The sequence below is a fragment of the Saimiri boliviensis genome, chromosome 2, assembly GCF_048565385.1.
Source record: "Saimiri boliviensis isolate mSaiBol1 chromosome 2, mSaiBol1.pri, whole genome shotgun sequence".
Classification (NCBI taxonomy): Eukaryota; Metazoa; Chordata; class Mammalia; order Primates; family Cebidae; genus Saimiri; species Saimiri boliviensis.
Window position 1 is genome coordinate 216,714,634 of NC_133450.1, and position 22,987 is coordinate 216,737,620.

Sequence of the window (22,987 nt, forward strand, 5' to 3'; positions counted from 1 at the left end):
GGCCTTTCTTAGTTCCTAAAGCCATTCTCGCCCCTACTCTTCCAGGCTGGGGAGGCACCGGGAAGAGCGAGAAGCTCCACGCTGGGCTGCAGATTGCGCCCTAGCGGGCTTGGAGCGTGGATATGCCGCCTGGCCCCCCTTCCCGGGAGTCACAGCTCTCGCTGGTCTCGCCTCTCAGGCTCAGCCGGGTCCCCAGGAGGGCCTGCACGGCCGCCTGCAGCCCTCTGTGCAGAGCCCGGGCCGAAGGCGGAGCTCGATGGGAAGCGGCCGAAGGCTCTTGCAACTCTGCCCCAGGCCTGCCTTCCCGGGCCTCCCAGGCGGGTGCCTGAGGCCGCAGTTCCAGGCCGAGGGGAGACCGCAGTGAGACCTCCTCGAGCATCCCCTGGCTGCGCCTTCTTAGGATAGAGGGTTTAATGTTCCTTTCTGAAGATATCGCAGGAAGCTGTTCGTATCTTAAAAACTCCAAACCCCGCGCTCTCCCTCCTGCCTGCCTCCCCCCTCTTCTCCGCCCTCCAGCCTCGCCCACCAGCTCCCACCATCTCGACTCCACTCTGCTCCTCTTGCCTCTCCCCTCCCTCTCGGGTCTCCCGCCTTCCCAGAGCACGCGCTGCCAGGGCCTGGGGCGCCGAGCGGCCAATGGCGCGGCGGCAGGACGTGATGTCAGGCGCGGCTGTAGAAAAGGCGCGGAGGCTTGCGCTGGCGCGGACTGCAGAGCCGGGGCTGGGCTAGGCGCGCGCTTGGAGAGCATTGCGCGCGGCTGGGCCCGCGGCCGGCGGCTCCTCCTCCCACTCTGCTCCTCCTCTTTTTTCTCCTCCTCCACCTCCTCCTCCGCCTCCTCCTCCTCCTCTTCCTCCTCCTCTTCAATTCTCCCGGTGGCTCGGCTCGGCTCGCTGGCTTCGGAGAAACCCCTACTCCAGTCGGCGACTCAGCGCCCAAGAGGGTTGCCTTGGGCTGGGGGAGCACCCTAGGGAGGGGTCCAGGCAGCTGGGCTGTCGCGGGCACCTAGCGTCTTCTGGGTGAACCCCGACTGCAGCCGTCGCCGCCTCGGGCAGAGTTTGCGCCCCTGCTTTGCGCCCCGAGCGCCGAAGCCGGGCGGGCGATGCCCGCGGCGTGAAAGCGCCCGCGGCGGGCGCCGACCTCTGCCCTCTTCTCCAGCTCCCCCCTCTTGCCCCGTGACCTTGTGACCCTGGCTTTGGCGCCGTCGCTCAGGCGCCCCGCAATGTAGCTCCCCCCGAGCCTCGTCGGGAGGCGTCCTGGCCCGCAGGCGCCCGGGGCCCGGAGCCCGGCCTGGGGGCGCAGCCGAGCTCGGGCGGGGCCGGGGCCGCGGTGGCGATGCACCGGGCCCGTTAGCGCCAGGAGCGCCAGGCAGCTGAGGCGGGGGGCAAGCCCTCCCTCGGAGGAGCCGCGCCCCCGGCCCCGCCGGTTCTGCCGCGATGCTGTTCCACAGTCTGTCGGGCCCCGAGGTGCACGGGGTCATCGACGAGATGGACCGCAGGGCCAAGAGCGAGGCTCCCGCCATCAGCTCCGCCATCGACCGCGGCGACACTGAGACGGTAGGCACGCGGCTGTGGGGTCGGAGCTGAGAACTGGGATGGGGCCGGGCCAGTCAGCACCTCTGTCCCTGAAGTTTGGGGAGCGTCCTTCGTGCCGCACGGGACTGGGTGCCGGGGATCTTCGGTCTGAATGCAAGGCCGGTGGCTCCCGGCTCCGGGGAAACCCGGCTGCTGGGGCGAGAAGGGAAACAAGGTTGAAACCGAAATCTCGGCCCCCGGGAGTGGAGGAGAGCGTTTCTACCGAAGTGGAAGCGAAGTCCCATCCGCGGTCCGGGGCGGCGGCTCCCTTCTCACCTTGCCGGGCGCCGGGGTCGACAGCCCTGCGCTCTCCTCCACCTCTCGGCTCCGGTTGCTGGCCGCGCCGCGGGCGGCTCCAGGGAAGGACGAACTAGCCGGGAGCACTGGGGCTCCAGCCGGCTTGGGCCGCTCCCAGCTTCCCGACAATCGGGGATCCCCCTCGACCCTCAGCGCAGTTTCAGAGGCCGAAGTGTCTGGCCAACATTTGTCGTTGATCGCGTTCCCGCAACCCTTGACTGATCAGACTTAGCCAGGCCAGGGCTCGGAGTTTAGGCTCCGGCCTGGCCCTGGCCGAAGGAGACTCTGTTCAGATCTCTACACCTGGCTCTGCGGGCCCAGCTCCAAATAGCCAGTTCCTTGCCTCGGACCTCCCTGGGGGCTAGACGAGCAGACACTGCCCGAGCAGCAGGCCTAGAAGTGACCTTTAGGAGGCCGCGGAGGTGGGGAGCACGGAAGAAGCTTCTCTGCTCCGGGAGTAGGAGCAGCGGCCTCAGTGGCCTCCGGGCCTCCGAGCCCTTCTTCCTGGGTTAGATCTTCCCTGCTGGTCACTTTGGATAGGGGAGGATTTGGGTCGAACCCGCCCTGCACCCAGAGACATTGAGGGTGTTTCTGCACACCACTTACCATATTCCTGGACCCAAGCGGGCCCCAGCCCGGGCGGCAGAGGAGCCAGAAGTTGCCTGACTTGTCCTGGCCTTACTGGAGCTGGGGCCCAGGAACTCTCCTGTCTCTCCAAAGAGGATTCTGTGTGGAGGGTGATTTAATGGTCACTTTACCCCCCGGGTGGCTCATTTAAGAAGCAGTTTGGGGAAAGCTCTTGGAGGACTTGACTGGAGTAGCTGTCCCGGTCCCTAAACACTGTCTGAGGATTTTGGGGGAAAGGACAGGGAGGACTGGAAGGGAGAGAGGTTAGCAGGAGAGACTTTTAGGCCAGGAGCCCGGCCTGGGCCAGTGGCCTGTTAGCGCTGCACAGGCGGGCCTGGATTCTGAGCTGCCAGGAAATGGAAATGGGCTTTTTGGGGTGGGGGAAGTGCACTGCACACCCTGGCAGCCCCCTCCGCCGTTCTGGGCAACCGAGGCCACAGAGGGAGCTGTGGGTGCCGGTTTCCCGGCGGCGGTGGGGCACTGGCTGACGCAGGCGCTGCCGTCTTCCGCCTCCCTCCCTTCGTAGACCATGCCGTCCATCAGCAGTGACCGTGCTGCGCTGTGCGCTGGCTGCGGGGGCAAGATCTCGGACCGCTACTACCTGCTGGCAGTGGACAAGCAGTGGCACATGCGCTGCCTCAAGTGCTGCGAGTGCAAGCTCAACCTGGAGTCGGAGCTCACCTGTTTCAGCAAGGACGGCAGCATCTACTGCAAGGAAGACTACTACAGGTAGCCCCCACCCAGCTCCCCCCCAGGACCCCTCCCCCCACTCTCAGGCACAATCTTATAGTTTGGCCTTCTCCTTTCCCTTTAGTCCCAGCAGAGGGTTCACTACTCAGGACTGCCCCCGCCCCAACTTCTCCAAGCCAGAACCAGCTGGGTGATAGCCTTTTAAAGCAGCAATTTGGGGAGCCCTTGGAAAGGTCTACAAAGTATGGGAACCAGAAAAAAGCAGAAGCTGCCCTCCCTCTTGGAGCTTACACCATAAAAAAGCTTGGGTTGGGATTTTTGCTCCTCTCTTTGAAGTTTTTTGAGTTAATCTGAGGTTGTAGAAACAGGCACCTCCAAACCTAGGCAGCCCAAGCCGGTGTGAAACTGTTGGAAGGAGAGCTGTGGCAGTGGGTGCATTTCCGGGTCTTTTGAGAAAATGGGAGTGAAAGCTGGCCAAGATCAAAGAACCAGAATCACTAGCAGACTCCGAGTTCCCTGTTTCTCCTTCTCCCCAGTTTTGGGCTTAGGGTCTATGTATATTCTCTCTATCTCTGTCTCTGCTGCTGTCTCTCTCTCTTTCCCTGTCTCTGTGTTTCTTCCAAATTACAAGTCAGTGGGATTCCCAGATGCTGCTTTGGAGGGAGGAGTAAAGGCTGAGGAAGGGGTAGGTGGTAAGTTTCTTCCTCCACCTCTAGGGAAGGGCTTTCTTAGGGCTTGTGGAGACTTTCGGTGAAGTAGAAGCCTTTGTAGGCACGAGTGTGTTAAGAGAAACTATTTCAGGACAGGACCAGGCCTGTGTCAAAATCTAGTTCCCTCTTCCCCCATCCTCCAAATAAAGGCCAGGTTGTCCATCTTGAGGGGATTGACCCCCGCAGCAGCAGTGGCACCTGGAGGAGGAAAAGGGGGGTTCCCAACCGTATGTCCCCACAGCCCCTCCCTCCATGGTCCCTACAGGCGGTTCTCTGTGCAGCGCTGTGCCCGCTGCCACTTGGGCATCTCAGCTTCGGAGATGGTGATGCGTGCTCGGGACTTGGTTTATCACCTCAACTGCTTCACATGCACCACGTGTAACAAGATGCTGACCACAGGCGACCACTTCGGCATGAAAGACAGCCTGGTCTACTGCCGCTTGCACTTCGAGGCGCTGCTGCAGGGCGAGTACCCCGCACACTTCAACCACGCCGACGTGGCAGCTGCGGCTGCTGCAGCTGCAGCAGCCAAGAGCGCAGGGCTGGGCGCAGCAGGGGCCAACCCTCTGGGTCTTCCTTACTACAATGGTGTGGGCACTGTGCAGAAGGGGCGGCCGAGGAAGCGCAAGAGCCCAGGCCCCGGTGCGGATCTGGCGGCCTACAACGCTGGTGAGTGTGCAGCGCGCTGAGCGCCCCCGTCGGGTTGGGGAAAAGTGCGAGGCAGCGACGGCTGGGAGCTGAAGTGAATCTCTGTGTGCTGGGCAAATAGCTAGCCTGACATACCGGACGGCCTCGCCGAAGGGACATTAGCCCCCTGGGCTTCCCGCCTGTGCGTCCTTGTCCTCGGCTGGAGCGGTAGGAGAGGGTGTAGTCCTCCCTTGCTGCCCGGGTGCAGGGCCTTGTCGCTGAGAAATTGTTTTTTTGGAGATAGCTTTTTGGTTTGGGCCTTTGCCCTACTTTGCTGGGCAGAAAGTGCAGGGATGGAGAAAGCAGGGCGGCGCCGACACCAAAGAGGCTCTGGGGTTGGCGCGGCTGAGGGCGGGGAGCTGGGGCGGCGGAGAAACAAGGCAGGGATGCGAGGGTCCTAAGAGAAAGGGCTGGCGGTGGCCAGCGGCGTGCAGCCCGACCGCCTGAAATGTCCCAAAGGACGGCAGGCTTGGGGAATGCGGGCTTGGGGAACTCAGAAAAGCAAAGGCAGCGGGTTCTTTTGCTCTGCCTGATCCGCCTTTAGGCCGGTCTCAGTTTTCCCCTGCTCCTTCCTCCGAGTTTCTGGCGCCTGCTGGGGTGAGGGCCGCCACCGTTGGAAGTGGGCGTCCAGGCAGGGACCAGACCCAAGCAGGCCTGGCCTCGCGCAGGGGTTGGGTGGGGTGGGGAGAGGTGGGGGTACTTGGTTCGGATTTCCGGCATCTTTGAACCCCGGGCCATTCCCGGAGTAGCTCTGCCCCCTCCCGTGTCCCTCCCTGCTCAGGACAGCTGCAGAGGTTCTGAGTCCCAGCAACTGAGCCGTCAACATCTGCCCGAAGTCTGCAAGGCTGGGAAAGGTTTATGACTCTCCGGGCTTCCGAACTAGAGTTTATTTGCAATTATTTTCTTTCTTTCGTTTGCAACAGAATCAGATTTGGCGATTTTGAGTTCTTCCTCCTTTTCCCTTTAGTCTAATGCACAAGTGGAAAAACAAAACCAAACAAAAAACCAAACAACAACAACAAAAAAACCCCAAGACCGTGCAGACGGGGCTGTGGCGAGGAAGAAGTCAGTTATTTTAATCTTAAAGAATCTGAGTTAAATAGAGAGGGAAATGAAGGGCGGGTGGGGGTGTCCCCTGTTCGCTCCAACGAAATCACGGGTTGGGGATCATGGGGCCTGCGTCTCGGTGTGCAGAACTGGGGGGGGGGGGAAACGCATCCCCCAGTTTGGTAAATGGTGAAGCAGCAGTAGGCCGGTCGGTGGCGCGGATTTAAGATTTGCTGAAGGCACTACCACAGATGTGGCTCTCTGGAACTTCCGTCCCTCATCTCCTACCACCCCGAAAATAAATCGAGTTTGGACTCGCTCCCCCTAAACCAGGCCGATTCTATTTATCAAGTGGGGTCAAATTCCAGTCGGAAGCACCTCTCAGGGCTAGGCTCTGGGGCACCTGGTAGCTGGGGAACGGTATTGTTTTCCTGGGCATGCAGGTTCCGCGCCAGGTTTAGAATTGTGTGAAAAGAGAGTAGAAGATACAGAGATTTATTTGTGCTTTTTGCTGCTCAGCCGTTTCCCCCAGCGAGATGGGCTGGAGGCTGAATTTCAAGCCCTGTTGAACCTCTCTACAAGAGACACCCCGCACTCAGCCATCTCACTTTCTCTTGGGCTCCCCTCTGTTTTTCTCCTTTCTGCTATCCGTCCTTTCTATCTCTTTCACTGTGGGTGTGTGTCCCTGTTTGTTCCCCTGCCCTCCTCCGGCCTGAGCCGGGGCTCCTAGTCCTGGGAGAAATGTTGTTCAATGCATGGGTGGTGGCTGTGCGGCCGGCTCCTTCGGGGCTCCCGGGACTAGGTCGGGGGATGAGAGCAATTCACCCGCCTTTCGGGGCCCAGCCCGGCCTTCCCAGGTCTGGCGTCCGCCCTTCCCTTCCCTCGCCTCCAGCACTGGCAGGAGAGATATGGCTGCGGTGTGGGCCGCTGGGCAGCTAGGGCTAGAAAGTGGGGACCCTGGAGGGTGCGATCGCGGACAGGGTGTACGGGCGCTGGTCGTGTGCATGTGCGTGCAGGGTTCCAACCGCGGGGGTACAAGCTTGTTTGTGACAGTGTCCCACATCCAAGGGCCCAGCCACGCCGACCCGTTGCAAAGCCTCTTGCTCTAGGGACAGTCCCTCCCAGGCGCGGCGGCACCTTCCAGAAGGGAGGGCGAGCTGGGGGAAGAATGGGGAGGGGGCGCCGTCGGGGTGCCGAGCACCCGGCTTAGGGCAAAGCCGTGGGTCGGAAAGTCCTTCCGGGGCGGGGCCGCAGCGGCCTCTTCCCGCAGCCCCTCGGCCCCGGCCCCGGGGGAACAGAAACCTCCCGCCACCCCCGCGGCGCTGCCAGCGGGCTGGGGGCGCGGGAACAGAGGCGGGAGCAGGCTAGGGGCCCGGGCCGCGCTCTTTGCGCCGGGGTTTGCGCGCCGCGGCCGCTGGAGTCCCGCGCGGACCGGCCGGACGCCCGGCCTCCCCCAGCCCCAGCTTTTTGTGTGTGTGTGCCTGGCGGCGTAATTACTGATTTGATTCCAATCCATTATTTAGACAATTGAACCTACAATCTCGTCTTTAGTAAAATGAGGCGAAGTCAGATTTGATTACAGGTTCAGTCCCAGCGACAAGAGCTCGAAACCCGATGGGTTAATAACAGATCACGAGTAAATTATTCATGATTTTACGAGCTCTTTAGCTCCATTGAATCGGCCTAATTGAGAGGAAAAAAAAAAAAAGGAGAGAGAAAGCCCGGGTCCTCCCCCTCCCCTCGGCCCCTCGCTCCTCCCCGGATCCGATCCTGGGGAATCTCGACCCGGCCCGGGCACTGGGGGCGGGAGTGAGGGGGTTCGGGGCGCCGGCCAAACCTGGGCCCCACGGCTGCCTCCCCCGCCGCCGCCTCCTGCCCTCGCCTCTGGCCAGCCTCGGCCTCACTACCTAGGGACGGCTCCTTTCCTTTTTTCTCCATTCCCCTTCTTTCCTCTTTTCACCAACTCCCCCACCAGTCACGGCTTCGGAAAAGGCCTCCCCCGCAAGGACAGGGTCTGCTGGAGCCCCGGGATTCAGCTCGGCCACCGGACCCTCGCCACAGGCTGCCCCTGTTTCCGGACTCGCTTTCCCCTCGGCTCTCACTGTCTGTTTCTTGCTGCCTTTGTAGCTGTCTCTCTGGTTTCCCCCGCTCCTTCGCTTTCTTTTCCTCTGCCTCTCCTCTCTTTTTCCTGTCCATCTTCCCTCCCTACTCCCTCTCTCTTTCTCTCTCTCCATTCTGCCTTTCAATGTCTGTCTTTTTCTCTCCTTTCTCTGCCCTTTCTGTTCCCCTCCCCCGCACCACTTCCCCCACCTAGGCGGCACTCGGGGCAGGTCCCTTGGGTCCAAGGGGGCGTCGGGATCCCCACGGAGCTCATTAACAGCAGCCAAGCCCAGGCGGGGGCTGGGTGGAGGGATGGGGCCAAAGATCCCCCGTGGGGAGGCCTGCCCCACCCCCAGTGGAGCTGGGAACTGGGGGAAAGAAAAGGGTTGCTCACCTCCGCGGGTTCCAAGCAGTTCTGGTGGATCAGGTTCGGAGGCATCCTCTGATCCCCTTTAAATTGCAGGATCCCGGCTATTCACTCCGGGAGCGCTCTCTGTAGGAGTGCAGCCCCGAGGGTGAGGGGATCTGGAGGCGAGTGGAGAGGCCTTTCGGAGGTGTAGCCCCTAGCTAACAGCTCCAAAGTCCTGGGCAAGACCAGTGTCTTGCAAATTCTCTCTGCAAGGGGCTATTCCTCACCTGGGCGGGGGAAGGGGGAGGTCACCAGCAGAGTAAAAGTTCGTTGGAGGTAGTGTGGCCAGATAAAATGGAGGACCCCTAGTTAAATTTGAATTTTGGGTAAATAACAAATACATTTTTTAGTGTAAGTGTCCTGAGCAATATTTACCTTTTGGATAAATAACGAATAAATTTGAAATTTGTAGTATAAGTGTCCCGTGTAATATTTGAATTTCAGATAAATGACAGTATTTTAGTGTAGCTATGTCACCTGTAGTATTTGAATTTTAGGTAAACAACAAGTACGTTTTTAGTATAGGTATGTCCCGTGTAATATTTAGGGCACGCTTATACTTAAAAAATCATTGATTATTTATCTGAAATTTGTATTTAACTGGGCAGACTGTATTTTCATTTACTAAATCTAGAACTCTGTTATAGATACATGATAAGGGCACAAGGTGTCTTCTCAGTTCCCCACTTTAGGCAGACTACATGTGTGCCTCTTATGAGTCTTACTCCAAGGCAAGACCGTAAGCGTTGGTGCCCATGTCTCCAGAGGTTAGGAGGGGATCTTGGGAGGGGTCCTGCATGACCCCATCAGCTTCCAGGTGGCCGAGCAATTTTCTGAGCCCCACATTTCACCCATATTCCCCAACCCCAATGCCAGCTAGGTATTGGCAGCCTGGTCCCCGTGAGGCCCCTTGTGGGTAGGGACAGGCTCCCTCCTCCCTTTGTGGTGTAGTGGAAGAAAACGAGGAGGACTCCAGTGCTGAATCCAGGCTCAATCGATTAAGATCACTATAGTCGGTTACAGGTGGTGAGGCTGTGGGCTGGTGGCTTCATTTTCCTTAGCTTTAGTTTCCGTAGCTCTAAAATGGGAAGAGTCACAGCCAACTCTTCGAGTGATAATGATGTACAGCGACATTTGTAAAGCCAAACGCATACCATAGGTGTCTACTGCATGTTTATTTCTTCCTTGGACTTCCTTCTCCTTCCACTCTGCCACTCTGGGGACTGCAGCAGGTCTCTGAACTTCCCTGCCTAGTTTGCTCCATTTGTTCCACGGGGAAACAACTTTCTCACAGGGTAGTGATGAGGATTAAACTGCAAAACACAATTTCCAACCTTTGGCCCAGTGGTGGGGGTGCAGGGGTCCTTCAGTACTTTTGGGTGTGTTGAAATGAAAGTGAGTCTCTTTCTCAGCAGTTTCTAGTGCCAGTCCCAGACACGGTAGGGGGAGATGGCAGAGAGCACTCATCCTTAGCAGTGCCTTGGGAAACAGGCGGAGTGCAGGCCCAGAGACCTTGTCCTGCAGTGTCCGAAGTCAAGAGACTTCCCTTGCTGAGCCTCGGTTTCAACATCTGTAAAAAGGGGGAAATAATACCTGGTGCTCTTTGGATTGTTTCCCAATGAAAATGTGCCTGGGAAGCCTTTTAACACATCATCTGGAGTCCAATCAGCCATCAACAAGTTGTAGCTGTTATGGTTGTTACTGCTGCTGCTGCTGCTGCTATTGTTTTTATTATCATAACATAATGGCTCAGAATGCTTTGGGGATTCTCCCAGAGTTGGGATTCAGTGCTGCAGTTCCTAGCAGAGTGATCCTGGGCGATTGCGCTGTCTGAGCCTCAGTGTCTCCATCTATAAAGTGGGGATAATGTCCCCAGTTCGTTGTGGCTCAGACGTGCGGCAGGGTTAAGGATAGAAGTGTTTGGCAGCAGGTGGGGAGAGTGTGGATTTGGCATGGGGGTGGGTCAGGAAGTTCACCACAGCTGACGGCCGCCGCCGGCTGTGTGTCTCCTCCCTAGCGCTGAGCTGCAACGAAAACGACGCAGAGCACCTGGACCGCGACCAGCCCTACCCGAGCAGCCAGAAGACCAAGCGCATGCGCACGTCCTTCAAGCACCACCAGCTTCGGACCATGAAGTCTTACTTTGCCATTAACCACAACCCCGACGCCAAGGACTTGAAGCAGCTCGCGCAAAAGACGGGCCTCACCAAGCGGGTCCTCCAGGTCAGCCGGGGCCAGGGGTGGGGGTGGGGGGAACGACCGGGGACTGGGCTGGAACCCTGCACCCCCCACCGTGGGCCTTGGAAGGCTTCCACCCTGTGTCTGCTTCTCAGTTTATCTTTCTCATTCTCTTTCTTCGCCTCTCCCGATCTGTATTTCAGGTTTTTTCCCTCACTTTGTCTTTCTCTTTTTCAGTTTTTGCCTCTCTGTTTTTCTGTTTGTGTATCCCTCCACGCTCTTGTCTCCATATTTTGGTCTCTTCTCTTTCTTATAAACAATGCTTAGTTTCTGTTTATTATTCAAGTGACACTCATTTTACACATGTTCGTGTCATAAGAAGTTCAAACATGTCAGACAAATCTAGAGGCCGCCCACCCCTTCCCAGGACGTCCACCCAAGGTGACTGTTAGCGCCTGCTTCTTGCTTCTCATCCACTCTAGTTTCTCTTCTCTTGCTGTCTGCCTCTGTCTCCCTTCCAGCTCTCTCTTCCTTCAGGCATCTCTCTAGATTTATCTTCTGCCTCCCAGACTCCTGGAAGCAAGGTTTAGTGGTGGGAGTGTGTGTGGGCAGATTCCCTGGGTGGGTGGGGGGGGGGCGGGCAGGGCTCACTTAGCTGGGTCTGCCCAGAGGACATGGTGGGGTGGCAGAGTGGCTGGGTACCTGTGAAGCAGCAGAACTGCACTTACATGTCAGGGTACTTTTTAAACAGAGGAGATCCAGAACTTTCACCCGATTTCCATAGAGATGTTAAGAACCCTAGTCTGAGGGCACAGGGGGAGGTCCCAGGCTCCTGCATGACCCAAAGTTGTGGTAGAGCCTTGGGCCACAACTCAAACTGTCAGCTCCTCCTTTTACTCATTTTAGGGTCTTAGGCAAGTCACTTAACTTTTTGGAGCCTCAGTTTCCTCATACATGAAATGGATACAATAAATTATGCCTCGGGGTTATCCGAGGAGCCACTGAAATGATATGATTATGGCGTGACCTGACACGTGCTCAGTGGATAGTGGCCAATAATAGCATTAACTACTTTCATTAGCTGGCATGCATCCATTAGTATGAGCAATTATTCTGGTAGCTGGACCTCAGTTTCCCCATTCGTACAAAGAGAAGGCAAGACGGTGCCTCCCTTTATAGCAAGTTTAAGCAAAGCAAGTTTAACCAATTTATTCTTCAGAGCGTATGGTTATAGTGACAGTGACACACATTTTGAGGGAAGGAAACCGAGGGATGAAGTGACCGGACAGTCTCAGCAGGAGGGGAGGTGGTGGGATTCGAGTCCAGGCCAGTCTGACCCACCCTCCAACCCCAGGTCTCCGGGACTGAGGGCTGGGAGGTGACCTAGAGGGGATGATGGAGAGGAGGGCTGCACAGCGGCCCTATGAAAGTTCTTGCGAGTTTGTCAGAAATTACAAAAAAGAAAAAAAAGAAAAAAAAAGCCTTTCATGGGGCGGGTTGAGACTATGTCACGGCGCAATCGCAGCTGCAGCTGCCGGAGGCGCTGGGAGTTGGGGACTCTAGGCTGCCCAGGCGTCCCTGAGCAGCGCTGCTCAGGGGGAGCGGGCGAGGGGCTGCGGGGCGAGGGAGGACTGGGTGAAGTAGCCGTGGTAGGGAGCGCTGGCCAATGGGACGCCGATGCGCCTCTCTGGGCCCGCCCCTCCCTCGGGTCCGTTTTGCAGGCAGCTTCGAGTCCCACTGGCCTGGGCTCCTGGTGCGGTGGACGACACGGCTACACCCGCTGGGGTAGCAGGCCCCGCTCGCGTTTCCTTCGTTCTTTGCCTTCTTGGGGTTAGGACCCTCTGTGGTGTCCCCTCCCTTCAGCCGTGGGTGAGTTCTGAGGACTTGGGGTTGGGCGGCCTCTTCTCCGGTTGGTAGGACCCTTCCTCCCTCACCAACCCACATCTTCTGTGGCAGGGATGTCCAATCTTTTGGCTTCCCTGGACCACATTAGAAGAAGAAGAACTGTTCTGGGTCACATGTAAAATACACTAACGTGAACAATAGTTGTTGAGCTAAAAAACAAAACCTCATAATGTTTTAAGAAAGTTTATCAATTTGTGTTAGGCTACATTCAAAGCCCTCCGGGGCATAGATGAGCTTGCTCTATGGAGTGGGGTTGGGGGAGTTCTATGAATTAATGCTTGAGCTGGCGACAGAACTGGGTTCATCCCTGGGCTGGGTTCACTGGCTGTGTGTCTTGGACAAATTAGTTAGCCTCTCTGAGCCATAGATTTCTCATCTGTGGAAAAGGCACCATTAGGGCACAAACCTCTCTTAGTTATCCAGATTAAATGAAATGAAGAGCAAGTACCCATAGTTGAATCAGAATCTCCAGTGAAGAGCCAGTGTCTGTTGACCTTAGGGAGGTGGGAGGCTTGGTCATCTGGCTTAGGAACAAATCAGATTTCCAGGAGAGTTACCTCTTGTTCTTTTTTTTTTTTTTTTTTTTTTGAGACGGAGTTTCTCTCTTGTTTCCCAGGCTGGAGTGCAATGGCGCGATCTCGGCTCACCGTAACCTCCGCCTCCTGGGTTCAGGCAATTCTCCTGCCTCAGCCTCCTGAGTAGCTGGGATTACAGGCACGTGCCACCATGCCCAGCTAATTTTTCGTATTTTTAGTAGAGACGGGGTTTCACCATGTTGACCAGGATGGTCTCGGTCTCTTGACCTCGTGATCCACCCGCCTCGGCCTCCCAAAGTGCTGGGATTACAGGCTTGAGCCACCGCGCCCAGCCCTCTTGTTCTTTAATCTGACGAAATACGCAGGCCCTGGGGACACAGAGTTGAACAAACCACAGTCCTGGCCCTGAGGAAATTCACCTGTTAGCTATAGAGACAGACCCATGTATAGTGTCCTCATGGTATGATCAGTTGGGGCACATACTGAGGGACCCCAGAGGAGGGACCAGCCGCTCTGTGTGCCAGGCATCATGATCCCTCTTCCCCACTGTCCAGAGAACATGGAGTCTTCTTCTTCTTCTCCACTTGCCCCAAATCACACTTTGCTAGTTAGCTGCAGAGCTAGTTCCAAATTCAGGCCTGTCTGATCAACGGACATAGTTCTTTCTTCTTTGAGCCAATCTGGCAATGACTGTCTGAGTGTGAGCATCATTTAGGATCTGTATGTTGGGGGCAGGCATACCTGTAGCACTGTTCTCCCTTTTTCCCAGACCACATTTTTACAAATTCCAAATATTCCCTACTGTACATGATGATACAGCAGTTTACAAAGCATTATCTTTCCAGCCACCTAGCTGGCTTACTTAATATTTTTTCTGCCCATTTTACAGATGAGAAGCTTAAGACCTAGTAAGATGAGGTGATTTGCTGCTGGCTACAGGAGCCAGGCATTGGCAGTGTGGGGCTCGGTCCCAGGTGCCCTGACTGCCTATGGGGAATCTGGGGGACATGGGATGGGAGCAGTTTTAGGTGAGGCAATTAGTGGTATGGCTTTGAAAGGTAACAGACTGGTTTGAATTCTCTCTGACTTACCAGCAGTGAGATTTGGATGCTTTAACCTCTCCTCTCTGAGCCTGATTCCTTATCTGTGAGATGGGGATGAGAATGCTGTCTTACTGGTGGTTGCATGGAGGAAATGAGATGACATACAGTATAATTTACAAAGCATAGAGTCAGGACCCAGCCATGCTCATCTCATGCCCTCATTTACCCAGCATTGTTCAGTCTGCAACCGTCTTTGCACACATCTTAAAAATGCAATTATCTTCATTTTGCAGATGATGAAACTGAGGTTCTGAGAGTCTAGGACCCTGGCCCTGAGTCTCACAGCTTGTAAGTGATGAAGCCAGGAGCCAAGTGCAGATTGGTCGGATTCCAAAGCTCTTTCCAATATTGCACATGTAGGGATTGTGACTTTTCTCCCTGTGGGTCTGGCTGCGAATGCAGCAGTATAGTGGGAGAGGAGGGAAGGCATAGGTCATAGATGCCATGTCTTGGTAGGAAAGCAGAAACCTCTAGTAAAGCGCTGATCACATAAAAGGGGCTCACATTTGTCAGCAGCAGCAGCATGACAACTACAATACTCTATCAGTGGGCAAGGTGACTAGGAGACAGAAGGGCCCCTTGGAAAGAGGTCTGTTAAGACTTTTAGCTTTACAAATGCTTGGAGATCATTTCTCAGCACATAGGAATTGCTTTTCTTCCTTCCCGTGGAAGCACCAGGGAGGTAGAATATTAAGATGCCTCAAGCTTGGGGAAACGGGTGATGAGCTGATTGATTTGGGTGGGTGAAGGTCTCCATAGGGGTTCCCTGATGTGACTTTGGAAGAAAATACATTTTAACCACCAACAGTTTAAAAACTATCTTTTAGGCTGGGTGAGGAGGCTCACTCCTGTAATCCCAGCACTTTGGGAGGCTGAGGTGGGCAGATCAGTTGAGGCTGGGGATTCGAACCAGCCTGGCCAACATGGTGAAACCCCTGTCTCTACTAGAAATCCAAAAATTAGCCAGGCATGGTGGTGCGCTCCTGTAATCCCAGCCACTCATGAGGCTGAGGCAGGAGAATCGCTTGAACCTGGGAGGTGGAGGTTGCAGTGAGCTGAGATCGTATCACTGCACTCCAGCCTGGGCAACAGAGCAAGACTCTCTGCAAAATAAATAAATAACTAGCATCTTTTAGGTGACTAGTTAGTTGTTAGTAACCTGTGTGAGAGTTTACGAGCTGAGAACTCTAGCTTTCCTCTGGCCACTCACCTGTTTGGCAGACACACTGATCTACCATGTGCCAGGGAGGGCTGGAGGCACTGAGGATTCAGTGTGGAACAAGACAGTGAAAAAGGCCCCCAGGGACGTCCAGCCCAGAAGCCATGTGGAGCAAGATGTGGGATAAACACTTGACATCATGCTAAGATTAATCTCTGTATTTTTTTTTAAGTGATTCTAAGATCAAATTGATTAGGGAAAGGCTCAAGGTTGACTAGGTCTTTGTCTTGGAGACCAGAGCCTGTTAGCATTAATACAGGCATTGAGAAATCTGAGAGACTCAACTTAGTCTAATCTAGCATTTCCCAAATTTTATTTGGCCATAGAATTCTTATTTAACTCTTGAAATAAAATCGAAGATGTGCTAGGTATGAAAAATACAAGGGTACAATGAGAGCATATAACACAGAGGCCTGACCTGCTGAAGGAAGTAATCAGGGAAGGCTTCCCTGAGGAAGAGGTGCACTTTATACCAGGGCAGGTCACTTCATTTCTTGGAACCTCCATTTCCCCACCTGTAAAGTGGGCTTTGTCCTGCCTGTCCACCACCCAGGGCAGTGATGACTGTCCTGGATGGTCTAAGCTGTGTGAAGTTTCACAGGCAATTTGGCCCGAACCTCTCATTTCAGAGGAGAGGAAGTTCAGTTACGGAGGTGGTGTGACTCTCCCGAGAACCACAGCAAAGTAGTTAGAACCCTGGGGCTGGAAACAAGGGTTTCTGATTTCTAGTTCAGTGCTTATTACTTTTGGTTCTTTAAAGAAAACTTCTTTAAAAGTTTACAAAATACTAGAACTGCTATACTGACAGTTTAGAAAAATAGAAAAGAAAAAAAACAAACCCAAAACTTACCCTTCTAAGAGCACAGGAGCCCAATAACTAAAGTGTGTTATTTAGCGGTTAAGTAGTAGCTGAAGGCATGGAACCAGTCTGTTGAAATTCATATCTCAATTCTGCCTCTTACTGGCTGTGCAGTAAGAGGCACACAGTCTGCACCCGCAAATTGGCAGCAATACTCACATCTACCGCATAGGGTTATTATAAGGAGCAAATGAGTTAATGTGTAAAATGCTTGGGACTTTGCTTATAAAATGCCTGGCACTGGATGGTGTGGTGGCTCCTGCCTGTAATCCCAGCACTTTGGGAGACAGAGGTGGGCGGATCGCTTGAGCCCAGGAGTTTGAGACCAGCATGGGCAACATAGTGAGACTCTGTCTCTACAAAAAAAAAAATACAAGAAGTAGCCAGGCATGGTGGCATGTTCCTGTAATTCCAGCTACTCAGGAGGCTGAGGTGGGAGGTGGAAGCTGCAGTGAGCTCTAATCGCACCACACTGCACTCCAGCCTGGTCAACAGAGGGAGATCCTGTCTCAAAAAAAGAAAAGAAAATAGGCCGGGTGCGGTGGTTCCCACTTATAATCCCAGCACTTTGAGAGATTGAGGCAGGTGGATCACCTGAGGTCAGGAGTTTGAGACCAGCATGGCCAACATGGTGAAACCTCATCTCTACTAAAAATACAAAAATTAATTGAGCGTGATGGCGAGTGCCTGTAATTCCAGCTACTCAGGAGGCTGAGGCAGGGGAATCGCTTGAACCCGGGAGGTGGAGATTGCAGTGAGCCAGATCGTGCCATTGCACTCGGCTGGGGCAACAGAGATAGACTCTGTCTCCAAAAAAAAAAAAAGGAAAAAGAAGATGCCTGGGGCTTCATGGGGAATACTGTTCATCGTCATTATTTTCTTTGTGAAGGTACACCACCAGAGGACATAATTTCTTTATCCTTTGTTTTTCACCTATCAGCCATCACATTTCCCCTGTGGCGTAGTGGAGTGGCTGTGTCATGACTCCCACTTGCCACATCTGAGTGGACACTTTGCATGCAGCCAGTAGTTTGATGTTATGAACAATGCCATGATGGGCATGAAGCTTTCATTTTTTGGGTGATTTCCTTAGCATCCCAGGTGGGGATTTGCTGGGGGCAAAATGGATTTCCCACTGGCCCTCCTGGCTTTCTTGATGAAAGAATTCTGGAGAAGGCGGTGCGGGAGGCAGAGCACAGCTTGCAGGGCCAGTGAGTGCCTGGGGAGGGGGCAAGAAGCAACGGAGGGGGCTTCTTCATCCACCCAGGACTTACTGGAGGTCTGCTGGGCACCAGGCTGGGGCAACCCTAGCCTGCTGTTAGTTGTGTCCTGATGATTCTCTGTCTGAACTTGGCCTTGTTGTGCCAGACACACAGTGCAGGGAACAGGAGGCACTTGAAACTAGAGTGCTGTCAGTTTCAGGAGGTGGGTGGGCGGGGCAGATCACCTCCTTGTTGCTTGCAGCTGCCCAAGAATCCCAGCCTGTCAGAACCCTGAGAGCCATAAAGATCATGTGATGTGGTGTAACCCTTGTGTTGTAAAAGTGAGGAAACTGAGGCAGGTCCAGAGGTGGGGGACAACCTGAGGTCACGTGGCAGTTCTGGGACTGGAAGCTGCTCTTTCCACTGTACCATTATTACTTCTCTGCTTATTCATTCATTTATTCACTCATTCATAGCCTTGCTGCTTCCCTCAGGTAGCAAGACCTTTTTAGGGCAAAAGGATTCCAGTCTCAGGTTGCCTCTGTGTGACCTCTGGCAAGTGGCTTCACCACTCTGACCCTCTCTGGTTTTTAAATCTATACAGTGGAGCCAGGTGTGGTGGCTCACGCCTATAATCCCAGGGCTTTGGGAGGCTGAGGTGGGCGGATCACCTGAGGTCAGGAGTTTGAGACTAGCCTGGCCAACATGGTGAAACTCCGTCTCGACTAAAAATACAAAAAATGATCTGGGTATGGTGGCAGGTGCCTGTAATCCCAGCTATTTGGGAGGCTGAGGCAGGAGAATCGCTTGAACTCAGGAGGTAGAGATTGCTGTGAGTAGAGATACCATGCCACTGCACTCCAGCTCGGGAGTGACAGAGCAAGACTTCGTCTCAAAAATAAAAAATAAAAATTAGCCAGGTATGGTGGTATGCACCTGTAATCCCAGCTACTCAGGAGACTGAGGCAGGAGAATCCCTCAAACCCAGGAGACAGAGGTTGCAATGAGCCGAGATCTCGCCTCTGTACTCCGGCCTGGGCGACAGAGCCAGACTCTGTCTCAAAATAAATGAATAAATAATAAATAAAACTATAAAATGAAAATAATAATAATCGAACCCACCTACTTGGCTTTTCATGAGAATAGCCTGTGACAGTGCACGCTGGAAGGTGGCGTGGGGCCTGGCACGTAGTGAAAGGTGCATACATGTCCGCCATTCCTATGAATACGTATTACTGATTCTGAATCTCTGCCATGTCCCAGGGGACATGAAGATAGCATAGACAGGGTCCCTGCGCCCATCAACCTCTCAGGAGTGGACTTTCTGAAATACTTGGGAGAGAATTCTAGTGAAGCATGCCTTAAGGTGAAGAGCAAACCCCACACAACCTCAGTGCAGCCTGGCTTAAATGAAGTTGTTGAATTTCCATCCACCGGATTCCCAGCGCCTCAGTTCCGGAAAGCAGAGCAGGCAGTTGTGGACGATGGTGTCATTGTTTACAAGCTCACTGTTAGGGGCAACAGCCTGAGAAATAGCAAACAGCCGGCAGCTAGCCGGGTCCAGCCCTGCCCAAGGTCTTGGAGCCCCGGATGGATGAGCAAATGAGCACCCAGCAAGGCACCCTCCACCCCCGTCCCAGGCTCCCTGCTCCAGCTACCTCGTGGAGACTCAGATGCACAGAGCACAGGCTGCTCCCGGGTCGCACGCACACAGGCAGGCCAAGACAGTGGCAAGGCGGCAGCACCAAGACTCCAGCCTTCTCTGCCCTGATCTGCGTGGCTTTGGGGAAGTCACTTCCTCTCTCTCAGGGCCTCTGGGGGCTTCCTCCATCCATTTTCTTCTTCAGCTATTCCTCAGGCTACCAGGACACAGTCTCACCCCTGCAGATTTCTGCTGGCCCAGAAAGGGAAGTACCCACCTGACCCCAGGGAGTGCATGTCGGGGTGGCCAGAGAAGCACTGCGCTTATCTGCCAGCCCCTAGAAGACGACGGGCTTTCATTGGACAGAGAGCCAGAGAAAGCTGCTGCCTTCCTGGGAAGATCCAGCGCTGGGGAGGGGGGCTTGGTTACTTCACTTCACAGGGTCAGGATCTCCCACTTTACTCCAAGACTCTTGTGGCTGTGCTTTTAATTGAGCCCAAATTGTGTCAGACCACCAGAAAGGGGGGTTTGAGGCCACAGGCCCCTGCAGCCGGGGTGGTCCCGAGGGGTGGGTGGGGCCAGGAGCCAGCCCTCCCCCTCCTGCAGGAGACACTGGGAAGACAGGCAGATGCAGGACATCTGGAAATCCGCAACTGGACACCCCAGAATCTGCAGAGTGCCCCAAGGCCCTTTGTTTTATGGGGATGCTTCTGGCGGGTGTTTTCCTCACGCAAAGGGAAGTGAAGGGGCCCTGCCTTGAAGGCCTTTTTTCCTTGGAAGGTTCAACCCCGTCCCCTCCCGTCCTCCCCCCACCCGCCACAGTGGCCTAGATTTCCTAAGCCCCTCCCAAAGTACTGCTTGGACCTCTGGGTACAGCGGGTCTCTATGTTTGTGCTGTTACATGGGCGGTTGTAGTTGAGGGCCGGCTGTGTAGATGAGTCTCTCTCTTTTTTTTTTTTTTTTTTTTTGAGGCAGTCTCGCTGGAGCGCAGTGGTGGGATCTTGGCTCACTGCAACCTCCGCCTCCTGGGTTTAAGCTAATTCTCAGCCTCCTGAGTAGCTGGGGTTACAGGAACGCACCACGAAGCCCAGCTAATTTTTTATAATTTTAGTAGAGATGGGGTTTCACCATGTTGGCCAGGCTGGTCTCGAACTCCTGACCTAAGTGATCCACCTACCTCAGCCTCTCAAAGTGCTGAGATTACAGGTGTGAGCCATCGTGCCTGGCCTTAGATGAATTTCTGTGTGTCTTCCTGAATGCATACAGGCGTGTGTGCAAAGGCATGGGTGTTGATGTGTGTGTCTGTGCCCAAGAAAAAAATGAAAGTAAGCCCATGTTTTTTCACTGACATTCTTTTCACACCGAGCTCAGTCGCAGTGCTGTGTCCTGACGCGTGTCCCTCATAAGCTGATGTGGGATGCAGCAGGTCAGTGGGGAGACGGCAGGTTTCAAATTCCCTGGACTCACTTTGATCTGGCTGCTGTTCCCACTCTGCCCAGCTCCACCCACCTCCACCCTGAGACCTGATGCCCAGTGGCCCAGGGTACCTGGTGGCTTCTCCAACCGATGATGGGGAATAGGATCCGTGCCTTTCACTTCCTCTTAGTGACTCATTATTATTGCCTGATTCTCATGTATTCTTTATCCCATTCCCAGACTTACGGACCATGAAACATTTAAAAATTTTTACCAACAAGAACTTGTGGGGTTTATTGTCTGCTGAAAGGCAACTGCCAAAAAAGGAACCACAGAAAAGGGGATGTCTCAAACAACCATTCGGAAAAGGATCAAGATTTGTCCAGTGTGTGTGTTTGGTATAGAAATGCAACATGAGCCACGCATTTAATTTTAAATTTTAAATGTTCTGGTAGCCCTCCTTGAAGAAGAGATGAGTAAAATTCATTTTAATAATGTATTTTGTTTAACCCAGGATAGCCAAACTATCATTTCGACATGTAATCAATATAAAAACTATTGAGATATTCAACCTGCTTTTTTCATACTCAGCCTTCAGATAGGTTGTGTGTTTTCACCTGCAGACTGGTGGCATTTAGTCTGGTGCCATTTTAAGTGCTCAGCGACCATATGTGACTCCCAAATTCCGGAGTGCAGCTCAGCTCTGGAACCTCCTATCAGAAAGAGAAGCCCAGCCATAGCCCAGTAAAGAAAGTGAAAGTTTTGTTTTATTTTATTAAGAGCAAAATATTGGATGGGTGCAGTGGCTCATACCTGTAATCCCAACCCTTTAGGAGGCTGAGGCAGGAGGATCACTTGAAGCCTGGAGTTTGAGACCAGCCTGGGCAACGTTGCGAGACCCCATCTCCACAAAAAATAAAAAGTGGGGACCGGTGGTGCTCACCTGTAGCCCCAGCTACCCAGGAGGCAGAGGCAGGAGGATGGCTTGAGCCCAGGAGTTTGAAGCTGCAGTGAGCTGAGATTGTGCCACTGCACTTCAGCCTGGGGGACAGAGCCAGACCCTGTCTCCAAAAAAAAAAAAAAAACCCGAAAAAGTAAAATACTGCCAACCTGACTTTTTTGGATCCTCTTGGCAAAACGCAGATTAGTGTCCCCAGAGACAGCAGAGCTCCGAGTGAAGCAGTCGGCGGGATGCCCCACCTGCCTCCTGCTAACCAGCCCTTCCCTGTCATCCCCCGCAGGTCTGGTTCCAGAATGCCCGAGCCAAGTTCAGGCGCAACCTTTTACGGCAGGAAAACACGGGCGTGGACAAGTCGGCGGACGCGGCGCTGCAGACAGGGACACCGTCGGGCCCAGCCTCGGAGCTCTCCAACGCCTCGCTCAGCCCCTCCAGCACGCCCACCACCCTGACAGACTTGACTAGCCCCACCCTGCCAACTGTGACGTCCGTCTTAACTTCTGTGCCTGGCAACCTGGAGGGCCACGAGCCCCACAGCCCCTCACAAACGACTCTTACCAACCTTTTCTAATGACTCGCATACCCCAACCCCACAATTTCTTTAAAAAAGAAATTATCTTTAGTTGAATTCCAAGTGTATTTTAAAATAGAGGCTTTGAGCAACTAACTAACCACATTTTAGGATCTCGCCTGGAAACAGAGGAAAAAAAAAAAAGAAGTGTGTGCCCGGCTAACATAGCGATCTGGACCGAGGAACAACTTGGAAGAATTACCTGCAACACAACATTTGTGTCACTGTACAGTTTTGTGGACTGACTGAGCGAGGAAAAACAACAAATAATTTAAGTTGGCTAGAGCTTCTGTATTTTCAAAGACTGCCACGTGCCTTAGGAATACTGTTTTATCTCCATACTTTGGATGACTTGTTCATTTTTCTCTCCCTCTTTTTCTCTCTGTATATTTATGACCAGAGCAAAAATGTAAAAAACAAAAAACAACAAAAAAAGTTTGTTACTTTGAATAGTCCTAAAAAGGAAAAAAAAAAAAAAAAAAAAAGGAAAAATCAAACCCCCTCCAACGGTCGCTTTGTTGTTTTAGAATTTTAAGGTGGAAGTCTGTTCGAATATCAGAATTTGTAAAATCTAACCAGTAATAAAACCACTTATCGAAACTACTTGGTGCTGCTGCCATTTGGTTGGGTGTGAAATTCACAGGGCCTAAGAGTTTTACTGAGGTCCAGGGATAAATTCTAGGTCTTCATGTATTCATCGGATACTCCTGGGGCCCCTGTCTTGTGCCAGGCTTTGGACGGATTACCGAGATCCAGAGACAAAGATCCAGTTCCTGCTCTCAAGGAATTCAGGGTGGTGACACACGGCAGACAAAAGATATCTTAACAGGGTGTGTTAAGTGCTCAAGTGGAGGATGTGCAAACAAAGTCCCTTTCCATCCCTTCCCTCCCTCCCTCCCTCCTTCCTCCTTCCCTCCTTCCTACCTTCCCTGGTATAAACTGCACCTCCTCCTGAGGGAAGCCTTCCCTGACTACCTCCTTTAGCAGATCAGGTCTCTGTGTTACATGCTCTCATTGTACCCTTGTATTTTTTTCCTTCTTTCCTTCCTTCCTTCCTTCCATCCTTCCTTTCATCCTTCCTTTCCCCCTTTCCTTCTTTATTTCAGCACACCTTGCCAGATGCTTGCCATGCAGCAGTCAGAGGCCCTTTTCTGCTTCTGGCTGGGCTGGAAGGCAAGTCAGGCAATCAGGGAGGCCTCCTGAAAAACCTGCACCTTTTCTCTATTAGGAGGGAACACAGTGACCAAAAGCCAGCTTAAG

The 22,987-nt window shown here is 53.7% G+C and overlaps 1 protein-coding gene across 1 annotated transcript; it reads left to right on the forward strand.

Annotated features, from left to right (window-relative positions):
• The first annotated feature begins 694 nt into the window (after positions 1 to 694).
• Positions 695 to 22,330, forward strand: LHX2 (LIM homeobox 2). Its single transcript, XM_003940644.4, has 5 exons — positions 695 to 1,553; positions 3,022 to 3,224; positions 4,161 to 4,564; positions 10,156 to 10,361; positions 21,440 to 22,330. Exons 1-5 carry the CDS (start codon positions 1,434 to 1,436, stop codon positions 21,725 to 21,727), a joined length of 1,221 nt encoding a protein of 406 aa, XP_003940693.1. The 5' UTR covers positions 695 to 1,433; the 3' UTR covers positions 21,728 to 22,330.
• Positions 22,331 to 22,987: the final 657 nt, after the last annotated feature.

Coding starts and splice junctions, on each gene's coding strand:
- LHX2 (XM_003940644.4), top strand. CDS start 1,434: ATGCTGTTCCACAGTCTGTCGGGCCCCGAGGTGCACGGGGTCATCGAC. Junction 3,225..4,160: donor TGCAAGGAAGACTACTACAG/GTAGCCCCCACC, acceptor TGGTCCCTACAG/GCGGTTCTCTGTGCAGCGCT. Junction 4,565..10,155: donor TCTGGCGGCCTACAACGCTG/GTGAGTGTGCAG, acceptor TCTCCTCCCTAG/CGCTGAGCTGCAACGAAAAC.